Raw genomic sequence first — 24,348 nt, 5'->3', positions numbered from 1 at the left:
ACAACATAGAACAAAAACATAGAATGCCCACCCCAACTCACGCCCTAACCAACCAAAATAGAGACATAAAAAGGATCTAAGGTCAGGGCGTGACAACAAGTTATATGCTTCATGAAGCAATGGCTACATGCCATTAACTCAAAAGTCCTAAAATGTATGTAACAATCCCAGATTGCCCCTTTAACAAAAGGAGACATTTAATAACATTCAAGTACCTATAAACAAAGTCTGGGTACAAAACAAAGTCTTTCTATGAAGGACTAGCAAATATTGCAGTAAAGATAAATGGTGGGTTTGCTGTGGAACAATGCAGTTCTAGCTGTAAATCAGAGGGGCAGAGAGCATGTTGTTCTGTTCACAGGCTGGTCTGAATCACAGGGGAAAAAAGTTGCCTAGTTTGTGTCCATCAAGCTCAAGCATTGGTCACCATTCATGGTCCTATGTAATCCTTTCTATCTCTTAAACAGTACTGCAAAAATGTTTACTTACAAATTGCATCAAACATGATTTAGACCTTGTTTATGTAAAAGTGTTTATAACTGTATTTCATGGTTGCAACTTGCTGAAAATTGCCCACAGTGTTCCTATCATCTAGTTTAAACAGTACTGCAAAAAAATGACTTACCTAGTGCATCAAACATGATTTAGACCTTGTTTATGTAAAAGTGTTTATAACTGTTTTTCATGGTTGCAACTTGCTGAAAATTGTCCACAGTGTTCCTATCATCTAGTTAAAGGGTGAGGCAGATCTTGCATGCAACAGTGCATAATATATATGCCTGTGGACAGTAATGTACACTTCAGACATGCAAACATCTCACTGAGAGGTTCCAAATATGACAACAATAACAAAATTACGCACCTATGTATCACACAGAGAAAACAAAGTAATTACTTGTTTCTAACTATGCCACTCAGATTCTGGTTTAACATTCAATTAACATGATAAAATGGCAATACAAGGGTAGGCACTGTATTCTGCAATAGGCAATATAGCAACCTCTTTGAACTCCAACTATAACTCCACTCACTACACAGAGCGCGCAGTATTCTCTACCTGTCTTTGTACGGGTGGAAGTTGTCATTGTATGCCAATGTGACAAAATCCACAGTCGGTGTAGGCTACTATGAAATCCCTGGCCCCAAGAAGTTTCTTGCAGTCAATCCACAACTATTCTTAAAAATACGGGTTTATGATGGATAGCGGGCAGAGCAAGTAAAGCAAGTAAAATTTGCTCTGTGTCCAATGCGCACCCGAATATCACCTACTGTCCCAAAAGAAGACGCGTGGAAGACAAACACGTTTCCGCTTGGTTTTTTATTCGTGTCGTGCTCGAGGAATACTGACCGCCTATACAATTTCGCGCACGCAGCAGTAGGGTTTGTTTTCTGCGCGGGCGCACCTCAGATTGATTTGCGCTTTTTAAACACAGGTTACAGACTCCATGCAATGTGCCATATTTTACATCCCCCATGACCGACGAGAAACGGGAAAACGATTTTGATTAGGCTACATAGGAAACACGGTATTCTTAACTAGTTTGTTTTACTAAGAAAATTAATTGAGAAACGTTTTTGTGAGGCCAAATTCATTTTTGTTTTGTCAACATGTTGCGCACTCACGCACTCACGCACTCTCACACACACACACTTTCCACCCTGTGCATCAGAGGTGGCACACTTTCCACCCTGTGCATCAGAGGTGGCACACTTTCCACCCTGTGCATCAGAGGTGGCACACTTTCCACCCTGTGCATCAGAGGTGGCACCACACGTACTAGAGTGGTGTGGTGAAAAATTATTCTGTGGCTGTAGTCTTTCCTGTTCTGGTAACCTAACCAGGTAAAACTCAGGACCTTATACGATATGCCGTGATTAATCTGTTGTAAAAAGGTTTAAAATGGGCTATGATGGGACCAGAGTTTTTCTAATCAAGGTTTAAACAAAGTAATGTCCTTGGGGAAGATGAAAACACTGTCAAACTGCAGCAACCTTGTAGTTTACATATTAATTATATTAGGACTAGGGTTGTTTACACAGACAGAGAAAGCAACATGATTGGACAAAGCTTTCTGTATGCGGGTTTGTTGCGTCATATTGTCCCACCCTATGCAACTCTAGGCCTAATTAAAAATGTACTCAGTCTGTTAGCTATTGTGTTTAATGATTATTTCCAGTTAATCATTTTGGATTGAAAAAGCCTAGGTAGTATAGTCAGTCCAAGTTTGAATATAACCCAAATTTGATCCAATTCACATTTTCTCACAAACAAATTGGCTATAAATACACCAAGTTACCGCTTCCTTCACCCTGGCAAGAGATAGGGCACATAGTAGTGATCAGACTGAAAAATTATATTGTTTCCATGTAATACAGCATGTCAGATCGCTAAAGTTTAAGTGTATAGGCTGATACATTTATGGAAGAGTTTTTGTTTGTGTCTGTCTGGTGTGATGTGTTATCAGGCTTGCTAAATAAATACCAGAGGAAAGTGGAGACTGCCTTAAACTTTGTGCATTGTGCCCAGCCCGCGTGACCTGCGATTTCTGTGAATCTGATTGGTTAAGGCATGCAAAGAGCCTGTAGCAGGGCTCCAGTGTGACTGAAAGAGATCTTGTCTTCGAGTTGACAAATCATGAGGCAAATCGGTCTAAAATACAGCACTTTCCCCCTCTTTTTAACGTTTTGCGTTGATATGGTGATTGAAAAGTGTTTTAGGGCAAATGTCATCTCTCCACGTTTTCTGGCCAGGCCCTGTCATGCATGGAACCTAATACTTCTGCTGGATTCATATTTTGTTAGAGATCAATAAAACATAAAAATACCTTTCACCAGTTTTTGAAATTTCTCTAATATGACAGTACTATATGTCCAATACGTACCTATACAATACATATCTATTCTCAGTAGAACTGATAAGGACATGCGTAGTCGCAATCCACATATCTGTCAGTTATCAGTGAGCTGTCACGTTGCTGAGGGGGCATGGACAGGAATCAGGACAGAGGCTTGGAGGAAATAATGTACCAGAGAAGAGTTCCTCCAACCAACCCACAGACTGCGGTCCTACCAGTTCAATAGTAATTAGAACATTCCAGTCAGTGGCCTGGGAATAATCTGTTTTACAGAATGTCCTTTTCACCAGCAATTTAAAAAAAAATCTGTACTATTCTCACAGTAGTGATCGTGTTGCCAGGTGACTTGCTAGGAGGGTGTGAGTGAGGGTGTGTGTCATCTGTGTTTGTGGGAGGGTATATGTGTGTGTGAGTAAATGTCAGTGTATGTGTGTATCTGTTCCACCGAAGCCGCACGTACCCAGAGGGCCCCGGCCCCCAGATACTGTAAGAAGATAAAAGCTGCGGCTGCGGAATGTTCCTCCTCAATTGGAACAGGACAGAAGGATAAAGCGTGACTCAACACTAAATCATCAGTGGTCTCTATGTCTCCCCATGTAACCTGACTCATGTTTGAGAAAGGGGAGAACTACTTGGTCTTGTTTTCTGATTTGACAATACATGAGGAGAGGCTGGTCTATTCCTACTTCTAGTGAAAGACAGTGTGGGGTAAAGATGCACCAGGCGTGTCTCTCCATGAATGCACTCCGTTTATGTTTGTGTGTGTGTATATATATATAAACTCAGCAAAAAAAGAAACGTCCCCTCACTGTCAACTGTGTTAATTTTCAGCAAACTTAACATGTGTAAATATTTGTATGAACATAAGATTCAACAACAGACATAAACTGAACAAGTTCCACAGACATGACACAGACTTGACTAACATAAATGGAATAATGTGTCCCTGAACAAAGGGGAGGGTCAAAATCAAAAGTAACAGTCAGTATCTGGTGTGGCCACCAGCTGCATTAAGTACTGCAGTGCATCTCATCCTCATGGACTGCACCAGATTTGCCAGCTCTTGCTGTGAGATGTCACCCCAGTCTTCCACCAAGGCACCTGCAAGTTCACGGACATTTCTGGGGGGAATGGCCCTAGCCCTCACTCTCCGATCCAACAGGTCCCAGATGTGCTCAACGGGATTGAGATCTGGGCTCTTCGCTGGCCATGGCAGAACACTAACATTCCTGTCTTGCAGGAAATCACGCACAGAACGAGCAGTATGGCTGGTGGCATTATCATGCTGGAAGGTCATGTCAGGATGAGCCTGCAGAAAGGGTACCACATGAGGGAGGAGGATGTTTTCCCTGTAACGCACATCGTTGAGATTGCCTGCAATGACAACAAGCTCAGTCCGATGATGCTGTGACACACCGCCCCAGACCATGACAGACCCTCCACCTCCAAATCGATCCCACTCCAGAGTACAGGCCTCGGTGTAACGCTAACCCTTTCGACAATAAACGTGAAACCGACCATCACCACTGGTGAAACAAAACCGCGAATCGTCAGTGAAGAGCACTTTTTGCCAGTCCTGTCTGGTCCAGCGATGGTGGGTTTGTGCCAATAGGCGACGTTGCCGGTGATGTCTGGTGAGGACCTGCCTTACAACAGGCTTACAGGCCCTCAGTCCAGCCTCTCTCAGCCTATTGTGGACAGTCTGAGCACTGATGGAGGGATTGTGTGTTCCTGGTGTAAATCGGGCAGTTGTTGTTGCCATCCTGTACCTGTCCCGCAGGTGTGATGTTCGGATGTACCGATCCTGTTCAGGTGTTACACGTGATCTGCCACTGCGAGGATGACCATCCTGTCTCCCTGTAGCGCTGTCTTAGGCGTCTCACAGTACGGACATTGCAATTTATTGCCCTGGCCACATCTGCAGTCCTCATGCCTCCTTGCAGCATGCCTAAGGCACATTCACACAGATGAACAGGGACCCTGGGCAACTTTCCTTTGTTTATCAGAGTCAGTAGAAAGGCCTCTTTAGTGTCCTAAGTTTTCATAACTGTGACCTTAATTGCCTACCGTCTGTAAGCTGTTATTGTCTTAATGACCGTTCCACAGATGCATGTTCATTAATTGTTTATGGTTCATTGAACAAGCATGGGAAACCATGTTTAAACCCTTTACAATGAAGATCTGTGAAGTTATTTCAATTTTTACAAATTATCTTTGAAAGACAGGGTCCTGAAAAAGGGACGTTTATTTTTTTGCTGAGTTTATTACATTCATACACATAACTACCATTCAAAAGTTTGGGGTCACTTAGAAATGTCCTTGTTTTCCATAAAAACATACATGAAATGAGTTGCAAAATGAATAGGAAATATAGTCAAGACGTTGACAAGGTTATAAATAATGATTTTTAATTGAAATAACTGTGTCCTTCAAAATTTGCTTTCGTAAAAGAATCCTCCATTTGCAGCAATTACAGCCTTGCAGACCTTTGGCATTCTAGTTGTCAATTTGTTGAGGTCATCTGAAGAGAATTCACATCGACTTAATGGGCTCCTCAAGCATCTTTTCATTTTTTCTGCGTGTTCTTCTTAATTTTTTCTGAATGTTCTTCTTTGTGATTCGAACACCTCAAACTTAGATTTGTCTGTCCATAACCTTTTTTCCCCCAATCTTCCTCTGTCCAGTGTCTGTGTTCTTTTGCCGATCTTAATCTTTTCTTTTTATTGGCCAGTCTGAGATATGGCTTTTTCTTTGCAACTCTGCCTAGAAGGCTAGTATCTCGGAGTAGTCTTTTCACTGTTGACGTTGAGACTCGTGTTTTGCGGGTACTATTTAATGAAGCTGCCAGTTGAGGACTTGTGGGGCGTCTGTTTCTCAAACTAGACACTAATGTACTTGTCCTCTTGCTCAGTTGTGCACCGGGGCCTCCCACTCCTCTTTCTATTCTGGTTAGAGATAGTTTGCGCTGTTCTGTGAAGGGAGTAGTACACAGCGTTGTACAAGATCTTCAGTTTCTTGACAATTTCTCTCAAGGAATAGCCTTCATTTTTCAGAACAAGAATAGACTGACGAGTTTCAGAAGAAAGTTCTTTGTTTCTGGCCATTTTGAGCCTGTAATCGAACCCACAAATGCTGATGCTCAACTAGTCTAAAGAAGGCCAGTTTTATTGCTTCTTTAATCAGGACAACAGTTTTCAGCTGTGCTAACATAATTGCAAAAGGGCTTTCTAATGATCAATTAGCCTTTTAAAATGGTAAACTTGGATTAGTTAACATAACGTGCCATTGGAACACAGGAGTGGTGGTTGCTGATAATGGGCCTCTGTACGCCTATGTAGATATTCCATTAAAAATCCGCCGTTTCCAGCTACGATAGTCATTTACAACATTACCAATGTCTACACTGTATTTCTGATCAATTTGATGTTATTTTAAGGGACAAAAAATGTGCTTTTCTTTCAAAAACAAGGACATTTCTAAGTGACCCCAAACTTTTGAATGGTAGTGTGTATATATATATATATATATATATATTAATAAATTGTTTTTTACAGTTAATTCTTGTCATTTACCAGTAATATACAATGTTTGGTTACAGTCATTTCTGGTAGTTCAATAAATATATGAATACATGTTCCATTCTCAGAGTGCGTCCTTACGCCTTTTACAAGGTCCCAATTTTACACACAGGAATATGTTGAGGATTTGAACAGAACAGAGAAAAAGGCAACGTTAAAAATATATCATTTATTACCTTCATAAAATATCAAAGAAAATTCAACATTAAATGTTTTTGGCAGTTATAAATTTACATTCACAGTAAAATGAATGTGACAACTGCATTCCAGCATCAAGGGATCCTCTCGGCTTGCAGTGTTCTTGAGTTGAGAACGCGGGTCTGACAAACAAAAAACAAATCAATATCAAAATTGAATAGTTGATTCCCAGTTCAGTGCACATCGTAGCAAAACACTTCACAACTTAAAGTCAAAATCTGTGTTCCTATTGGAGAATTTCAGGTACAACCTCCCTGTTTCACTTCGTTTCAAAGGGTTTTATCCTTACAGAACACCATCCAGAGGACTAAATACTGTACCTGTAAGCAGTTAAAACCTTTTCTCAATAGGGGGTGCTGTTGGCACTTTGTAATAATTTCGTTCCCAAATTAAACTGCCTCGTACTCAATTCTTGCTCGTACAATATGCATATTATTATTACTATTGGATAGAAAACACTCTCTAGTTTCTAAAACCATTTGAATTATATCTGAGTAAAACAGAACTGGAGTTAGAGCAATTTCCCTATGAGGATGTGAGAATGCTGAATTCTGCTGGCTGTTCTGAGGTCGGTTTATAAATTTGCCTGTCTTCTATTGGTTGAGATGCACTGCATACGCCTTCCCCTGGATGTCAGCGAATAGTGAGAATTTAAATGGAGTTGCTAGGCAGATCTGAGAGCTTATAAATGGGCTGGCAACGTGGGGTTCCCCCTTTCTGCTCTTCGCCCTGACGCAAAAAGGACCTCTGGAAGTCGTTCTAGAAAGCTGCCGTTATAGCCCTTAGATATATCCGGCTCTGTTTTTATTCGATATAGGTGTTAAAGACATCATAATGTGGTTATTTTAAACCGAGTTATATCAGTTTATATCAGTATATTGAGATTTTCGGGTATTTATTTGTGCTGCGTTCTAGGGACTTGGGCACGTCTGGCCCACATGGCTAATGTTTACTGCTAATTCCAAGACTACATTCTACAACCGAGCAACGATTCTTTTGGACAAAGGACAACTTGCCCAAGATTCTGATGGAAGCTCATCAAATAGTAAGAACTATATATGATGTTAATTCGTTGTTCTGTTGAAAAATGTAAAACTCATATTCCGCCATTAATCTCGGTGCGGTCTCGCTTTAACGCACGCTGTATGTCGTAGTAACGTTAATTTAAAAAATCTAACACAGCGATTGCATTAAGAACTAATGTATCTTTCATTTGCTGTCCAACCTGTATTTTTTAGTCAAGTTTATGATTAGTTACTGATTAGAATAGGTGCCTCTCCCAAGATTTCTCCCGACATATTGTTGGCAGCTTGGCTACTATTGTCATTGTATAACCACGATTTGTGCCGCTAAATATGCACATTTTCGAACAAACTCTATATGTATTGTGTAATATGATGTTATAGGACTGTCATCTGAAGAAGTTTGAGAAGGTTAGTGAAAAAATTAATATCTTTTGCTGGTTTATACGTTATCGCTATTGTTGGCTTGAATCAATGCTGTTGTGTGGTTGGCTATTGTAGTAAGCTAATATAATGCTATATTGTGTTTTCGCTGTAAAACACTTAAAAAATCTGAAATATTGGCTGGATTCACAAGATCTTTGTCTTTCATTTGCTGTACGCTGTGTATTTTTCAGAAATGTTTTATGATGAGTATTTAGGTAATTCACGTTGGTCTCTGTAGTTATTCTAGTTGTTTTGGTGAGAGTTGTGATGGTGGCTGCAATGGTAAACTATGATTTATACCTGAAATATGCACATTTTTCTAACAAAACATATGCTATACAATAAATATGTTATCAGACTGTCATCTGATGAAGTTGTTTCTTGGTTAGTGACTATTTATATCTTTATTTGGTCGAAATTGTGATAGCTACCTATGCAGGAAAAAAATGGTGAAGTAAAAAAAGTTGTATCTTTTGCTAACGTGGTTAGCTAATAGATTTACATAGTGTCTTGCCTGTAAAACATTTTAAAAATCAGAAATGATGGCTGGATTCACAAGATGTGTATCTTTCATCTGGTGTCTTGGACTTGTGATTTAATGATATTTAGATGCTAGTATTTACTTGTGACGCTATGCTAGGCTATGCTAGTCAGCTTTTTTACTGATGGGGGTGCTCCCGGATCCGGGATTGTGATGAAGTAGAAGTTAAGAGCCACTTGGACTAACCTGTTTCTCCTCGGGGGAGAGCACGCCATCTACAGCCACCACCTGGTACTGCCTATGTTTCAGGTTGCCAGGGAACTTCCTCATGCGGCGGACAGCTGTGCTAACAGTGGAGCCATCTTGGCTCAGCAGTTTCCTTACATCTCCAGGTGAACAGCCAGGGTCCAGGAGCAACAGGCACAGGCTGCCATTCTTCTTCTGTTCCACTCCGACTATAGAGCGGCTATGGCCTGAGGATGTCGATAGAATACATGGAGGAAACACACTAAAGCCTTGTTCACACTGCAGGTCTTAATGCCCAAATCAGTTTTGTTTTTCAAATGCATTTTGGACTACTGACTTTCCACACAGCATGTTACAAGTGACCAAATCGGATTCGTGTGTGTTCAGACAGCATTCATTTGCTGACATGGCTACGCCAGTTGTCATAGTAACAACGGGTGTGTGCACAGTGGTGTAGGCTGATTGGTGGTGGTGCTCATGCTTCCTATCACTCAGAAGTTATGTAGCAAGCTAAGGTAATAACAATGCCTGCCATGGATGCTTCCCCAGTTGCTTTGCATGTTCAAAAATCATAGTGTAAGAACACTTAAAGCCTCAAAAGGATAAGATGATCCAACTTTCAAATGGAATCTTCTGGATAGCCACAGCAGTCAACTAGCTAGCAGTTTAGCTTTCTAGCACATTCACTCATTTGTTTGTAAACAATTAACAAGCAAGTTACTACCACATGTTCGTGTCAAACTGTCAACAGAGTAGCTAGCAAGCAACAAGATATGCCAAAAAAGTCTAAAAAACACTTGAGGGCAAATAAATCTGGTTTGACCGTTCACACAAGTCACAAATCAGATTTGTATCTGACTTTAAAAACACCTATGAAGGTGGTTTGAAATGTGGCTTGAAATATCAGATTCCATGTGCTTTTTGGCAGTTCAGACTGCAGGAAACAGAACAGATTTGAATCGGTTATGCAAATAAATAGGATTTGAGTCACTTCAAACTGCCAATGTGAACACGGATTTAGAGATAACATAGACACCAGATGTATAGTCGTGGCCAAAAGTTGAGAATGACACAAATATTAATTTCCACAAAGTTTGCTGCTTCAGTGTCTTCAGATATTTTTGTCAGATGTTACTATGGAATACTGAAGTATAATTACAAGCATTTCATAAGTGTCAAAGGCCTTTATTGACAAGTACATGAAGTTGATGCAAAGAGTCAATATTTGCAGTGTTGACCCTTCTTTTTCAAGACCTCTGCAATCCACCCTGGCATGCTGTCAATTAATTTCTGGGCCACATCCTGACTGATGGCAGCCCATTCTTCCATAATCAATGCTTGGAGTTTGTCCGAATTTGTGGGTTTTTGTTTGTCCACCCGCCTCTTGAGGATTGACCACAAGTTCTCAATGGGATTAAGGTCTGGGGAGTTTCCTGGCCATGGACCCAAAATATCGATGTTTTGTTCCCCGAGCCACTTAGTTATCACTTTTGCCTTATGGCAAGGTGCTCCATCATGCTGGAAAAGACATTGTTCGTCACCAAACTGTTCCTGGATGGTTGGGAGAAGTTGCTCTCGGAGGATGTGTTGGTACCATTCTTTGTTCATGGCTGTGTTCTTAGGCAAAATTGTGAGTGAGCCCACTCCATTGGCTGAGAAGCAACCCCACACATGAATGGTCTCAGGATGCTTTACTGTTGGCATGACACAGGACTGATGGTAGCGCTCACCTTGTCTTCTCTGGACAAGCTTTTTTCCGGATGCCCCAAACAATCGGAAAGGGGATTCATCAGAGAAAATGACTTTACCCCAGTCCTCAGCAGTCCAATCCCTGTACCTTTTGCAGAATATCAGTCTGTCCCTGATGTTTTTCCTGGAGAGAAGTGGCTTCTTTGCTGTCCTTCTTGACACCAGGCCATCCTCCAAAATTCTTCGCCTCACTGTGCAAGCAGATGCACTCACACCTGCCTGCTACCATTCCTGAGCGAGCTCTGTACTGGTGGTGCCCCGATCCCGCAGCTGAATCAACTTTAGGAGACGGCCCTGGTACTTGCTGGACTTTCTTGGGCGCCCTGAAGCCTTCTTCACAACAATTGAACCGCTCTCCTTGAAGTTCTTGATGATCCGATAAATGGTTGATTTAGGTGCAATCTTACTGGCAGCAATATACTTGCCTGTGAAGCCCTTTTTGTGCAAAGCGGTGATGACGGCACGTGTTTCCTTGCAGGTAACCATGGTTGACAGAGGAAGAACAATGATTCCAAGCACCACCCTCCTTTTGAAGCTTCCAGTCTGTTATTCGAACTCAATCAGCATGACAGAGTGATCTCCAGCCTTGTCCTCGTCAACACTCGCACCTGTGTTAACGAGAGAATCACTGACATGATGTCAGCTGGTCCTTTTGTCGCAGGGCTGAAATGCATTGGAAATGTTTTTTGGGGATTCAGTTCATTTGCATGGCAGAGGGACATTGCAAATAATTGCAATTCATCTGATCACTCTTCATAACATTCTGAAGTATATGCAAATTGCCATCATACAAACTGAGGCAGCAGACTTTGTGAAAATTAATACTTGTGTCATTCTCAAAACTTTTGGCCACGACTGTACACACAGACAAAACAAACAAATCTCCCTGAAACACTCTAGTACTGAGCGATTAACCAACATTTCTTACAGTTTTTAATCAACTAATTGCCCCACATAGATTCAATTATTTTAATTCCATTTCATTAGTTTTTGTTCTGTGAGCTCGATGTGCAGTTTCTCTAGAGATAAATCAGATCAAGCCCGAACTTGAGGGAGTTAAAGCTTCCACCAGGTAATTTTTCGACATAGTTAAGTGCAGAAAATGTGGTAGTTAACTACAATGACTATAATCCATTGCACGCCCACCTACTTGTCCGGTCTGTGTGGAGCAGACATGGTAATTAACTATAATGACTATAATCCATTGCGCGCCCGCCTACTTGTCCGGTCTGTGTGGAGCACGCTTGATCGAGTGAGATAGAAAGCAGTTACCCTCGAGAGGTATCTCTACCTGAAAATACATGATCTAAGTGATTGATAGTTGGTATTCAGCAGTCATTAAAGTATGTCTTATGTACTTTGAAGAACCACTAAAATAGTGATTTTGTCAGACAGCATAGGCAGCAGCTCTATAGAGATGAGATGATGACTTGGAATTAAATAATAAAGTCATCAAATAAAACAAATGTAATATACACAACAACTGAAATATTTTATTAAATGTGAATAAGTGATAGTTAAGTGATAAGCAGTAATGGGCAGTCACTACCATCATGGGACTTTTATTGTTGTTACAGCATTCAACCCACAAAATGTATAGTGCATTTAATGTAAAAAATAATTATATCGAAACCGAAATCCGTGATTATTTTGGAATGATCGAACCAAAACACAACCGACCTCAAAAAGCACTAATCGCTCAGCACTAAACGACACACAAGCAAACATAAAATAGACACATGCCATAAACAAATTCTACATTGGATATCAGTAACCCATCATCACCTAATCCACCAAACCCATGTTAAGACTACCTTGGTGCTGGAGGTAGAGGGGCGGCTGTGTGGTCTGCACCACCCGGGGCGGTAGTCTGGCGCCTCTGGTGGCAGTCTGAGAGAAGTACTGCTTCACCCAGTCAAAGAGGCGGGGGTGGGTGTCCCCTGGGCCTGTGGGCTGGTGGAAGTCTAAAACACGGGCACTGTGGGGACACAGGTTAGAGGTAACTGACTGAGAACAGACTCCATTTTCCACCATGTACATTCTATAGTGATTCCGTGTGTGTACACTGAGTATACAAAACACATTAGGAACACCTAATATTGAGCCCCCCCTTTTCCCTCAGAACAGTTTCAAATCGCCAGGGCTTGGACTCTAAAAATTGTAGACCTCCACAAGTCTGATTCATCCTTGGGAGCAATTTTCAAACGTTTGAAGGTACCACGTTCATCTGTACAAACAATAGTACGCAAGTATAAACACCATGGGACCACGCAGCCGTCATACCGCTCAAAAAGGAGACGCGTTCTGTCTCCTAGAGATGAACGTACTTTGGCGCGAAAAGTGCAAATCAATCCCAGAACAACAGCAAAGGACCTTGTGAAGATGCTGGAGGAAACAGGTACAAAATTATCTATATCCACAGTAAAACGAGTCCTATATCGACATAACCTGAAAGGCCGCTCAGCAAGGAAGAAGCCACTGCTCCAAAACCGCCTTAAAAAAGCCAAACTACGGTTTGCAACTGCACATGGGAACAAAGATCGTACTTTTTGGAGAAATGTCCTCTGGTCTGATAAAACAAAAACAGAACTGTTTGGCCATAATGACCATCGTTATGTTTGGAGGAAAAAGGGGGAAGCTTGCAAGCCGAAGAACACCATCCCAACCGTGAAGCACGGGGGGTGGCAGCATCATGTTGTGGGGATGCTTTGCTGCAGGAGGGACTGGTGCACTTCACAAAATAGATGGCATCATGAGGAAAGAAAATTATGTGGATATATTGAAGCAACATCTCAAGACATCAGTCAGGAAGTTAAAGCTTGGTCGCAAATGGGTCTTCCAAAAGGACAATGACCCCAAGCATACTTCCAAAGTTGTGGCAAAATGGCTTAAGGACAACAAAGTCAAGGTATTGGAGTGGCCATCACAAAGCCCTGACCTCAATCCTATAGAAAATTTGTGGGCAGAACTGAAAAAGTGTGTGTGAGCAAGGAGGCCTGTGGGAAGCTTGTGGAAGGCTACCCGAAACGTTTGACCGAAGTTAGACAATTTAAAGGCAATGCTACCAAATACTAATTGAGTGTATGTAAACTTCTGACCCACTGGGAATGTGATGAAATAAATAAATCACTCTACTATTATTCTGACATTTCACATTCTTAAAATAAAGTGGTGATCCTAACTGACCTAAGACAGGGAAGTTTTACTAGGATTAAACGTCAGGAATTGTGAAAAACTGAGTTTAAATGTATTTGGTTAAGGTGTGTGTAAACTTCCGACTTCAACTGTACATAAAGGAAACTGTTGAGTGTGAAAAACCCAGCAGCGTTGCAGTTCTTGACACACACCGGTGTGCCTGGCACCTATTACCATACCCCATTCAAAGGCACTTAAATATTTTGTCTTGCCCATTCACCCTCTGAATGGCACACACACAATCCATGTCTTAACTGTCTCAAGGCTGAAAAATCCTTCTTTAACCTGTCTCCTCCCCTTCATCTACACTGATTGAAGTGGATTTAACAAGTGTCATCAATAAGGGATCATAGCTTTCACCTGGATTCACCTGGTCAGTCTATGTCATGGAAAGAGTAGGTATTCTTTTTATTTTGTATACTCAGTCTGTGTGTCCATTCAGGTGTATCTAATTCAAATATAGCTGGCTACACAAATGTGTGATGTTCTAATGCGTGTTGTATGTTATCGTTCTGTGTGTGACTCTCTGGGCTCTAACCTGACTCTGAGGGAGGTGCAGAGAGCGTAGATCTCCGTAGCTCCTATCCAGGCCCGTGTGCCCTGTAGTCGCTGGTTAAAGTGGGTGGCGCCCTGTGGGTCTAAACCCTCCCGCCACGCCCCCTCTATCAAAACCTGCACCCGGGGGATGCTGGGTACTGACCCCTCTGGGTGAGGAGGGAGAGGGGGGCAAGGAAAAGATGCCATGATAGAAGATGTAAGAGAAAATTAGTTTAGGAGATTACATGGTAAAAATGCTTTTTGAGAGGGCTGCATTCAACTGTTTCATTAAGCGATCCAGACAGCTACTGGATTTGAGAGAATGGTAAACAATTGTAGAATGTGATGTTTTAGAAGATGTGTCTCTGTCTGTGTGTACCTGAGAGACAGGTAGTGTAGGGCTCCATTTTTTGCAGAGAGGACAGGAGCATCTGGAAGTTTCTGTAGCCACATCCCCAGCCCTTATCCCCCTCTGATGAGCAGAAGTGGTCTGTGTCAGCACTCAGCCACACGTGGACACAGTCTCTGACCTCCCTCTGGTAGTAAACATACAGAGCACCCAGCCCACCTGACAGAATGAGAGGAATACAATAAACAAAGAGAATGACAAAGACAGAGAGAAAGGGGGGGGGGGGGGGGGGCTAAGGTGGAGATGGCATTTCCCCCCCCCCCCCCCTCCCCTCAATTGAAAGAAGACCGTTATTAATGACAAATGGGCTAAATAAAATGTAGGAAAAAGATTTCTAAAACATGGTTTAATTTCCTGAGAGATGGTAGATAGACAGCTGTATAAACAGATAACTGATGTCATCTAAACAACTCAGTTGGAGAACATAGTAAATCATGAGGGAGCTATGTTAGTCAAGATCCGGATAAGAAATGTAATCACACACACACCCTGCGTTCTGGTCCTGCCATCGTCGACCCCTGAGGCCAGAGCCTCCATCATCTCTGCTCTCTTGTTGTGGAAGTCAGCAGGCACCATGACACCTTGAGACACGGCTTTCTCCATGGTCCTCTCCATCTGTTTGCGGTAGCCGCCCCTCCCGTCCACACCAAACTGCCTCTAAACACACACACACAGCAAGGGGTCAGGGTGAGGTCACCACCACACTCAGCATACATAAGCAGACACACATATACTGTAAATCATGCTTGCTGACGTGCAGAAACACAAATATACCACACACTCCTACATAAGCCATGTGACAAAGCACAGACACGCATCATATTGTGCATCATGCAGCAAGGTCAAATCCACTACTCCAGGCTTATTATGGTTGTGCTTTATAAGAACCTGCAGCTTCTTGAACTCCTCTGCCTCCCTCTTGGCCTCCTGCTCCTTCCTCCTCTGCTTCTCCTCCTCCTGCAGCCGTCTGGCCAGCCTCAGGTCTGAGCCAGGGCTCACTGCAACACACACAGCGTCAGTCACAATTCCCTCTCTCTAATACACCATGGGAATCAACCTAGTAGACACAAAACTGATGTGAAGACAGCTGCATGTGTGAGCTCAGCGGCATGAGCTGGCAGGTTGTATAAGTTCCATTCAGTTCAAACTTTATAGTCCCCAGAGGGAAATTCATAGTTCAAAACTGATCACACAAAGGACAAATTACACATCATTATATTGCAACTTCAGGAGCTGCCTGGCAATAAAGTGCATGTGCAAATCAAATCAAATAGGGGGTACTACACCATTCTCTATCTCTACCGAGACCCTGTGTTTACATGTTTATGGTATAATAACAGTCATAACATTGTTATAACATGGCTACATCTAAGCAGGAGATAAAACATGTTGGAAGCATAACTAAATAGATTTCTCATGAACCCTTTACACCCATATACAGGTAGAAAATAGCAGATTTGGGCACTAATAAATGCCTAAACTGGAACTCACTGGCTATACAGTAACATGCTATACATGACATCAGAGCTCTGGCTCTGCGCTTCACAGCACTGTATGGGTTTTGCCTGACAGCAGTTCTGAACTTGAGCATCTCGCGCAACAAGAAGTTGTGCCGATACCTCCTGCTAATTGGGCAACTTTTGCAAATGTTTTGTTGTCTGAGTGAGGGAAATGCTGTAAATTAAAAGGACTCCATGTATTTTGAAAGATGAGACATCGATGATTAGAATAAATATCGCTTTGATGTCATACAAGCAAACCACACACCCGTGAGTCGAAATGTGCACTTCACATTTCTATGTCATAAAACTTGTGTCAAATACAGTGTCAACATTTATGATCGCTATGTTTGATGTGCAGTTACAAGATGACATGGCGTAATATTCTGGGTTGTTCTGAACAGAATGAGCCCATGTTTGTTAATTGTGAAGATAATTTGCAGAGGCACACACACCTGAATGCACTCATGACTCGTTTCTATGCGCACCAAAATGATGATCTGGTTCTCTGAATTGCATTGTGAAAGCCTATCCCTGTACTGTTGTATTTTATAACTTAGCTAGTCATGTTGGCAATAGAACAGGCTTTCAAATGATGCCCATCTGACCCAGATTGCGATTTATAAATGGACAATTTTTGGATTGTGTAAACAACAGTAATTGTGTGATGGCGGGGACGCAGGGCTGTGTTCAAAACAACTACAAGTGTGCTTGCTCTAGTTCCTCAATGGCACAACTAGGAGAGCTCAAACAAAGCACCTTATAGTTGAAGAATTTTCTTTGAGTCAAAAGTGCATTGAAATTACTTAGGAACTTTGCACACTTTGGAGAGGTGTGTGGCCACTAGGAGACACCAGTTAGTCCTCTCACTCAAACTTTTGTATTCATTTTGTATTCAAATGTGCACCTATGCCCACATTTTCCAGGAATATTCTTATCATGTTACTGAATGTATCCAGAGTATTTTCAGATTTCGTTATCTACAAATGCAGCGAAAGTACAGTAAATGTAAAATGCACATACAAACAACACTAATGTTTGGATTCAGTCTGTGAACTGTTGTGTCCTCACCTTTGGTCTAATAATTTCCCCATAATCGCCAAACTGTTCCCCTTCAACTGCTACCATGGTTATTCATCTGCTTTTCATATTTCTTCCTTAAGATACACTTCTAATTCAGCCCTATCCCTATAGGACAATTCCCACAAGTGTAAACACAAAATCCCAATTAAACCTGTGTTCCCATCACATATGATTGTTTAAATCAAGCCATACCTGCACTAGTGGCTGTACCATAGTCAAGATGCAGCTCCACATGTTCCTGTAGGGAGTAGCAGTCTCCACACACCACAGAACACAGGGGACACTCATAACTCTTCCCACCTAAGGACAAGGTGAGAGACACACACAGTGGTTAAAAGGGATATCAACGGGGCATTTTTATTTAAATCATTATTCATCCAGGTTATTCTTGTTGAGATAAAACCTCTCTTGCAAGTTCATTTTGCTTTTTGGGGTAATATTATACCTTAATCAGTAAGACATGGGCAGAGAGAGAGCCTCAACCTCTGTGGATCTGCCATAGGCAGGCTTCTTCCTTTGTTTGGTTGAACTATATTTGTTCCTATGAAGAAAAGCATGAGACAAACCTGAGCTGTTGCTGGTTGATGCTGCCTCGGTTGATGATGTGGCCCCCAGGACAGCCTCTGAAAAGACAGATACAGATTATGTCGGAGTCAGAGACTTAACACAATGGATTGGGCCTCATGTTCTGTCTGTGCTGAACTGTGTAGACTCAGACTGTCATGAGTTTGTACAGTCACAGTGTGTTCTGTGCTGAACTGTGTGGTCTATATGTTCTGAACTGTAGATACTGCACCTTCAGCTGGGCTCTCTTCCAGCAAGTGCAATTCAACATGTTCCTGTAGGATGAAGGCATCTGTGCAGACCAGAGCACACATAGGACAGGAAAACTGCTTCTCTACAACAACAGACACACAGTACATAACAATGAGACACAGGATGATGAGAAGACTAATGCAATCCATAGCGAGGAGTTTTTCAACCCACTCCACACAGCACTTGAATGCCGCACAGGAGCAGCTTCGGTAGCAGGTTCGTCCTGCCCAGAAGCTCCACAGAGCAGTTCAGAAGGCCATTTTTACCCACAGCCATGAGGCTTTTTAACGAGTGTAAATGACTCATTTATGATGCCTTCTCAATAGGAATGTTGTTATTGCTTGTTTCCCAGGAGTAGGATAGACAATAGTATTTATCTTAAACTTGTCTCCATCTTTTATGGCTATTACCATGCAGGTGCCTTCTTAGGTGTCTTCTAATTCATTTTTATCATGTGTTTGTCATTGTCTTTGTAATTTATTAGTGATGCTGAGTGAAAACTATTTCCCAAGTTGGGATCAATAAAGTGCTACTCTACTCAAACCAAAGATTATGGATATACTGACAATATACATCTCCCCGCCTTAACGATGGGCGTCGTTGTCCACAAAGCGGCAAGGCAGACTGTCTAGCTCCTGCCTATCTTTTCTTTGGATTGGTGGATTATTGTAATCCTTTTTTGAATATTCGACAAGGGTTGTTGACGTTAACTGCCTGTATTCAATGGCGAGAGATGCTGCTAGCCTCATCCCATGAATATGCATAGCCATCTCCGAGATAGTGTTTGTTCTCAAGTGACAATGATGTCATGTGTCCTACTTATATCAGTACACTCATAACTTAAGCATTACAAAACTTATATTACAAATAAACTTCACGTAGCAAATAAGCCATTCATTTTATTGTTGGCTAAATTCGACAATCTCTTGCTTGGTGGACGAAACAACAAACAACACCACCTGATGGAGACAGACAGATTGTCCGCTGAGTTGGGCCTCTCTCTTCCGCTTCGGTACAACAAACCAACTAAACCTAATATCAGTCAGTACAAAAAAAAACTGATGAGGTTTACAAAAACGTGTTGCAATCGAAGACTGATTAAAGTGAGGCAGAGCCCGCGAGCACCAGATAGCATGGACTGTTAATGGGATGCATTGACAGTTCATCAATGGGCTATCAAACCACCTAATATCAGCCAGTACGACAAACCACCTAATATCAGCCAGTACGACAAACCACCTAATATCAGTCAGTACGACAAACCACCTAATATCAGTCAGTACGACAAACCACCTAATATCAGCCAGTACGACAAACCACCTAATATCAGCCAGTACGACAAACCACCTAATATCAGTCAGTACGACAAACCACCTAATATCAGCCAGTACGACAAACCACCTCATATCAGCCAGTACGACAAACCACCTAATATCAGCCAGTACGACAAACCAACTAAAATCAGTCAGTACGACAAACCATTTCAGCCAGTACGACAAACCACCTAGTATCAGTCAGTATGACAAACCACCTAGTATCAGTCAGTATGACAAAAGTGTGCCCCAAGGGTCAATACTGGGGCCCCTCCTGTTCAGCCTGTACATTAATGATCTGCCTTCTGTCTGTACTGGGTCTGAAGTTCAAATGTATGCAGATGATACAGTGATATATGTGCATGCAAAGAGCAAACAACAAGCTGCACAAGAACTCACTACTGTAATGGTCCAGGTTACAAAGTGGCTCAGTGACTCGTGTTTGCATCTCAATGTGAAAAAAACTGTTTGCATGTTCTTCACAAAGAGGGCAACAGATGCTACTGAGCCAGATGTCTATGTGTCAGGGGAGAAGCTCCAGGTGGTATCTGATTTTAAGTACCTTGGCATCATACTTGATTCCAAACTCTCTTTTAAAAAGCATGTGAAAAAGGTAATTCAAATAACCAAATTCAACCTAGCTAATTTCCGATTTATACGAAATTGTTTGACTACAGAGGTAGCAAAACTGTACTTCAAATCTATGATACTCCCCCACTTAACATACTGCTTGACTAGTTGGGCCCAAGCTTGCTGTACAACAGTAAGACCTATTCAGTCTGTCTACAAACAGGCTCTCAAAGTGCTTGATAGGAAGCCCAATAGCCATCATCACTGTCACATCCTCAGAAAGCATGAGCTCCTGAGTTGGGAAAATCTTGTGCAATACACCGATGCATGTCTTGTATTCAAGATCCTAAATGGCTTGGCTCCCCCTCCACTCAGTATTTTTGTTAAACAGAAAACCCAAACATATGGCAGCAGATCCACAAGGTCTGCCATGAGAGGTGACTGTGTAGTTCCCCTAAGGAAAAGCACCTTTAGTAAATCCGCTTTTTCTGTGAGAGCTTCCCATGTCTGGAATACACTGCCATCAGACACACATAACTGCACCACATATCACACTTTCACAAAATGCTTGAAGACATGGCTAAAGGTCAATCAGATTTGTGAACATGGTCCCTAGCTGTGTGTTGCCGCTTTCCATGTCTGTTGTCTGTAACTTGTGAGGTGTGGAAACACTTTGTTGCTTTTATGAATTTTGTCTTGCTGCTTTTTGTTCTATGTTGCTCTGTCTGTATGCTACGTCTTGCTTGTCCTATGTTGCTATGTCTGTATGCTATGTCTTGTTCTATGTTGCTATTGTCTATATTGTAATTGTTTTTAATAACCTGCCCAGGGACTGCGGTTGAAAATTAGCCGGCTGGCTAAAACCGGCACTTTTACTGAAACGTTGATTAATGTGCACTGTCCCTGTAAAAATAAACTCAAACTCAACACTCAACTCAACCAACTAAAATCAGTCAGTACACAAACCATTTCAGTCAGTACGACAAACCAACTAATATCTGTCAGTTCAACAAACCAACTAACTTCAGTTATTATGACAAACCAATGAATATCAGTCAGTACGACAAATCATATCAGTTAGTAGGGATGCACGATATATCGGTGAACATATCGGAATCAGACAATATTAGCTAAAAATGCCAACATCGGTATCGGCCCGATGTCAGGTTTAACGGCGATGTTAAAAACCGATGTCAAAGCTGCCGTGCATACCTATATTGCGTAGGTACATGACGTAATGATGCCACGTAAAATGTTGCGCTACACGTGTAACACAGCAATTCTAACCTAGCCCACAATGTCTGCTGTGTGGATCAAGCAGTCAACAAGTCGAGCAGTCATTTGAAAGAGTAAGAAATTTCAGCGAGACAACTCAAAGGTGAAATCCATTAAAGCCAACATAATGGAATTCATTGCTCTTGACAATCAACTGTTCTCTGTCGTGGGCGATGTTGGCTTTCGCCGAATGGTTGGTCGAGCACCGGTACTCACTACCAAGTGCGCTATTTTTCAGATGTTGCCCTACTGGAGTGACACAGTAATAGCGTCACTGCTATTAGCTTCACGACATACATACTATGGAACACCATTTGGGTCTTTGCGTGTCAAAAATGATACAGTAGCACTGTCAAAGCTGTACAAAAAAAGTCTGCAAACAAGGAAACACTGGCCAGGAATGATGTGTTTACAATACCGCGTTGGTAATAAAGCATCATTTGTTTGATCGCAACTTCTGGGGTAGCTAGCTTTAGATTGTTACCTAGCTAAGCTAGCACCAATACAACCAGCCTGAAAACAATGACCAGTAGAAACTGCAGTCATTTTCATTATTCTTAGCAATGATTTTGGAAACCTTGTGAGTAAGTATTAGCTAGGTTGCCACTTGTTGTTCACCTATTGAAATTGAACTTCAGTTTATGAAAATAAATAGCTCGACCGGACCGGGTTGTGAAGCTAGCCACAATAAGGATTAGGCACAATAGTGGAATTTGCAGTTTTCCTTCAAAAATAAAAGTGTGTCATTGACAGTGATGCAAACAAATACAAATAGTAGAACTAGGCCATACTTTTATCTTGAAGGCTAACCGCAAAGTCCACTATTGTGACTAATCCTTATTATGGCTATCTTCACATAGATGGGTCCTACCACCATTAATCAAATAAGAACTGTCTTATAAATTAGGGTTATTTTAGATGATGACACCTAGCTATATAGTTAACTATAGCTACTGAAACAGATGTTGTTTTGCTATGTTTTTGGGAAAGAGCATTGTTTGTATCCATGAGCTAGCTAGTTTTTTTAAAAATGACGAGCACTGTAGGTGCGCGAGACAACTTTCCCAGCATCGTAGCATACGTATCGATGAATCGTTGTGACATATGAAATACGAGCGATAGTGTAATCAATGTGTAATAACTACGTAAAAGATGTATGAACGCGTTAAATTATTATGTGATGTGCTGTCATATTCTGATACTGATTGGTCAACAATCTTATTTGACATGCAAAGACCCAAACGGCGTTCTATAGAAATCCTGGTTGAGAATGAAACGACTGAACAAATGAACAACAAAACGGCACAGCAAGTAAGTGAAAGAAATAGGTTTTGATTATGTTTTACTGGTAATGGGGACATACGTAAACGCCAACAAAATAATGTTTTGGTCAGTGTAGTGTGTAACCTTTATTTAACTAGGCAAGTCAGTTAAGATCAAATTCTTATTTACAATGACAGCCTACCCCGGCCAAAACCGGACGACGCTGGGCCAATTGTGTGTCGCCCTATGGGACTCCCAATCACGGCCGGATGTGATAGAGCCTGGATTCGAACCAGGGACTGTAGTGACGCCTCTTTCACTGAGATGCAGTGCCTTAGACCGCTGCATCCATGTGTGTGTGTTAACTATTTAACTCTACTTAAAAGATTAAAAGGTCGCAAAAATGTTAAATATCGGTTATCGGTAAGGAAAATATCGGATATCAGTACCGGCCAAAGATGTCATATCAGTGCATCACTATCAGTTAGTACAACAAACCACCTAATATCAGTCAGTACGACAAACCACCTAATATCAGTCAGTACGACAAACCACCTAATATCAGCCAGTACGACAAACCACCTAATATCAGTCAGTACGACAAACCACCTAATATCAGTCAGTACGACAAACCACCTAATATCAGTCAGTACGACAAACCAGGACAGATGTAACAACATGTTGAATAAACAAACACACTTCGGACACCCTCTAAAATAAACCTTTAAGTGGGGAGGAGAAACGCTTCTGTTTGACTTTGGTGTGCTCTGCGGATCCCACTCCCACAGAGTCCTCAGCATTACAGTGTCTGCTAGTAGGCCTACTGGAGTCCTGAGCTGATCTCAGAAAGCCCGTAGACACTGAAGAGGCGGGTTCAACAATGGCCACTGCTCTTCCTCCACCGAACTCCCCCCTTATAAAAGCTTGGGGGGATACAGTCATTCGCTCCTTAGACTCCAGTGTGCTATTGGATGTCCTGAGTGAGACCCCTCCTCCAATGGTGTCAAACCTGTTCCCATTGGCTACTCCTTCTTCAGAACCCTCAGACCTAGACAAACCAATGGCTTGTTTGCAGTGACTGTCCACTATGGTGGTAGTGGGAGTAGGACTTGAGCTGGGCCTGACAAGACTGTGACCACCTCTACCCTCTGCTCCTCCGTCATGGTCCTGTTTCTCTTTGTGTGTGGTATTGATGTGGAAGCAGAGTTCGTCATAGGCGACTCCGGACCAGGAACAGAGGGGGCAGCCCATGTCATTCTCCATGTGGCTCAGGAGGAGATGTGTCTTCATGTCCTCCTCCAACACCAATTCCTCGCCACAGATCTCACACGTCAGCATGGCTTGTTGTTTCTGGTGCTCAGCTGTCACACGGACACTGAAATGAAGATAAACGAAGATAACATTAATTGTCAGTAAATAAATAGGAATTAACAGGAAGGATATCAATCCAATGTACACCAAATATACCCAATAACGAAACAACGCAATGCCCACATTTGTCAGCCAAGATGCAACAACGCAATTCCCATCTTTGTCAGCCAAGATAGCTAGCCAAATTCTAACTCAGCTATCATAGTTAATTCTGAATTTGTCTAGCTAGTCAACATGTCAGGCTATGGACTAAAACGTGACTTCAAAACGCTGAAAGTTTGCTAGCTATCTAACCATCATGTTACTCACCGATTTCAAGAATATGGACGATGTGCCGTACTAATGCTTGACTTATGTGACTACTTTCAAAATACATGTGTTTCTGTTTCACTTTTCATTCATATGCCATCTTAGCAATGCTAGCTAGCTAGCTAACAACTTGACTTGTCAGCCCTGTTGGCT

At 41.9% G+C, this 24,348-nt stretch overlaps 1 protein-coding gene across 1 annotated transcript; it reads right to left on the bottom strand.

Moving 5' to 3' along the window:
• Positions 1 to 6,582: 6,582 nt before the first annotated feature.
• Positions 6,583 to 24,347, bottom strand: LOC120048518 (zinc finger containing ubiquitin peptidase 1). Its single transcript, XM_038994578.1, has 12 exons — positions 24,196 to 24,347; positions 23,238 to 23,890; positions 18,075 to 18,176; positions 17,845 to 17,901; positions 17,471 to 17,578; positions 15,585 to 15,694; positions 15,185 to 15,353; positions 14,667 to 14,855; positions 14,289 to 14,454; positions 12,370 to 12,533; positions 8,807 to 9,033; positions 6,583 to 6,753 (listed from the first exon to the last, which is right to left on the bottom strand). Exons 2-12 carry the CDS (start codon positions 23,851 to 23,853, stop codon positions 6,706 to 6,708), a joined length of 1,956 nt encoding a protein of 651 aa, XP_038850506.1. The 5' UTR covers positions 23,854 to 23,890; positions 24,196 to 24,347; the 3' UTR covers positions 6,583 to 6,705.
• Between the last annotated feature and the right edge of the window lies 1 nt (position 24,348).

This window comes from Salvelinus namaycush, chromosome 5 (assembly GCF_016432855.1).
Source record: "Salvelinus namaycush isolate Seneca chromosome 5, SaNama_1.0, whole genome shotgun sequence".
Lineage (NCBI taxonomy): Eukaryota > Metazoa > Chordata > Actinopteri > Salmoniformes > Salmonidae > Salvelinus > Salvelinus namaycush.
Note: the sequence above shows the minus strand (reverse complement) of the source record. Positions and strands in the feature narration are given on the sequence as shown.

Excerpts from the sequence above, each read along its gene's own strand:
- LOC120048518 (XM_038994578.1), bottom strand. The coding sequence starts at position 23,853 with ATGCTGACGTGTGAGATCTGTGGCGAGGAATTGGTGTTGGAGGAGGAC. Across the intron at positions 15,695-17,470 it reads TGGTACAGCCACTAGTGCAG|TGAGCCCTGGCTCAGACCTG; the intron begins GTATGGCTTGAT and ends TGTGTGTTGCAG. Across the intron at positions 15,354-15,584 it reads AGGAGTTCAAGAAGCTGCAG|AGGCAGTTTGGTGTGGACGG; the intron begins GTTCTTATAAAG and ends GTGTGTGTTTAG.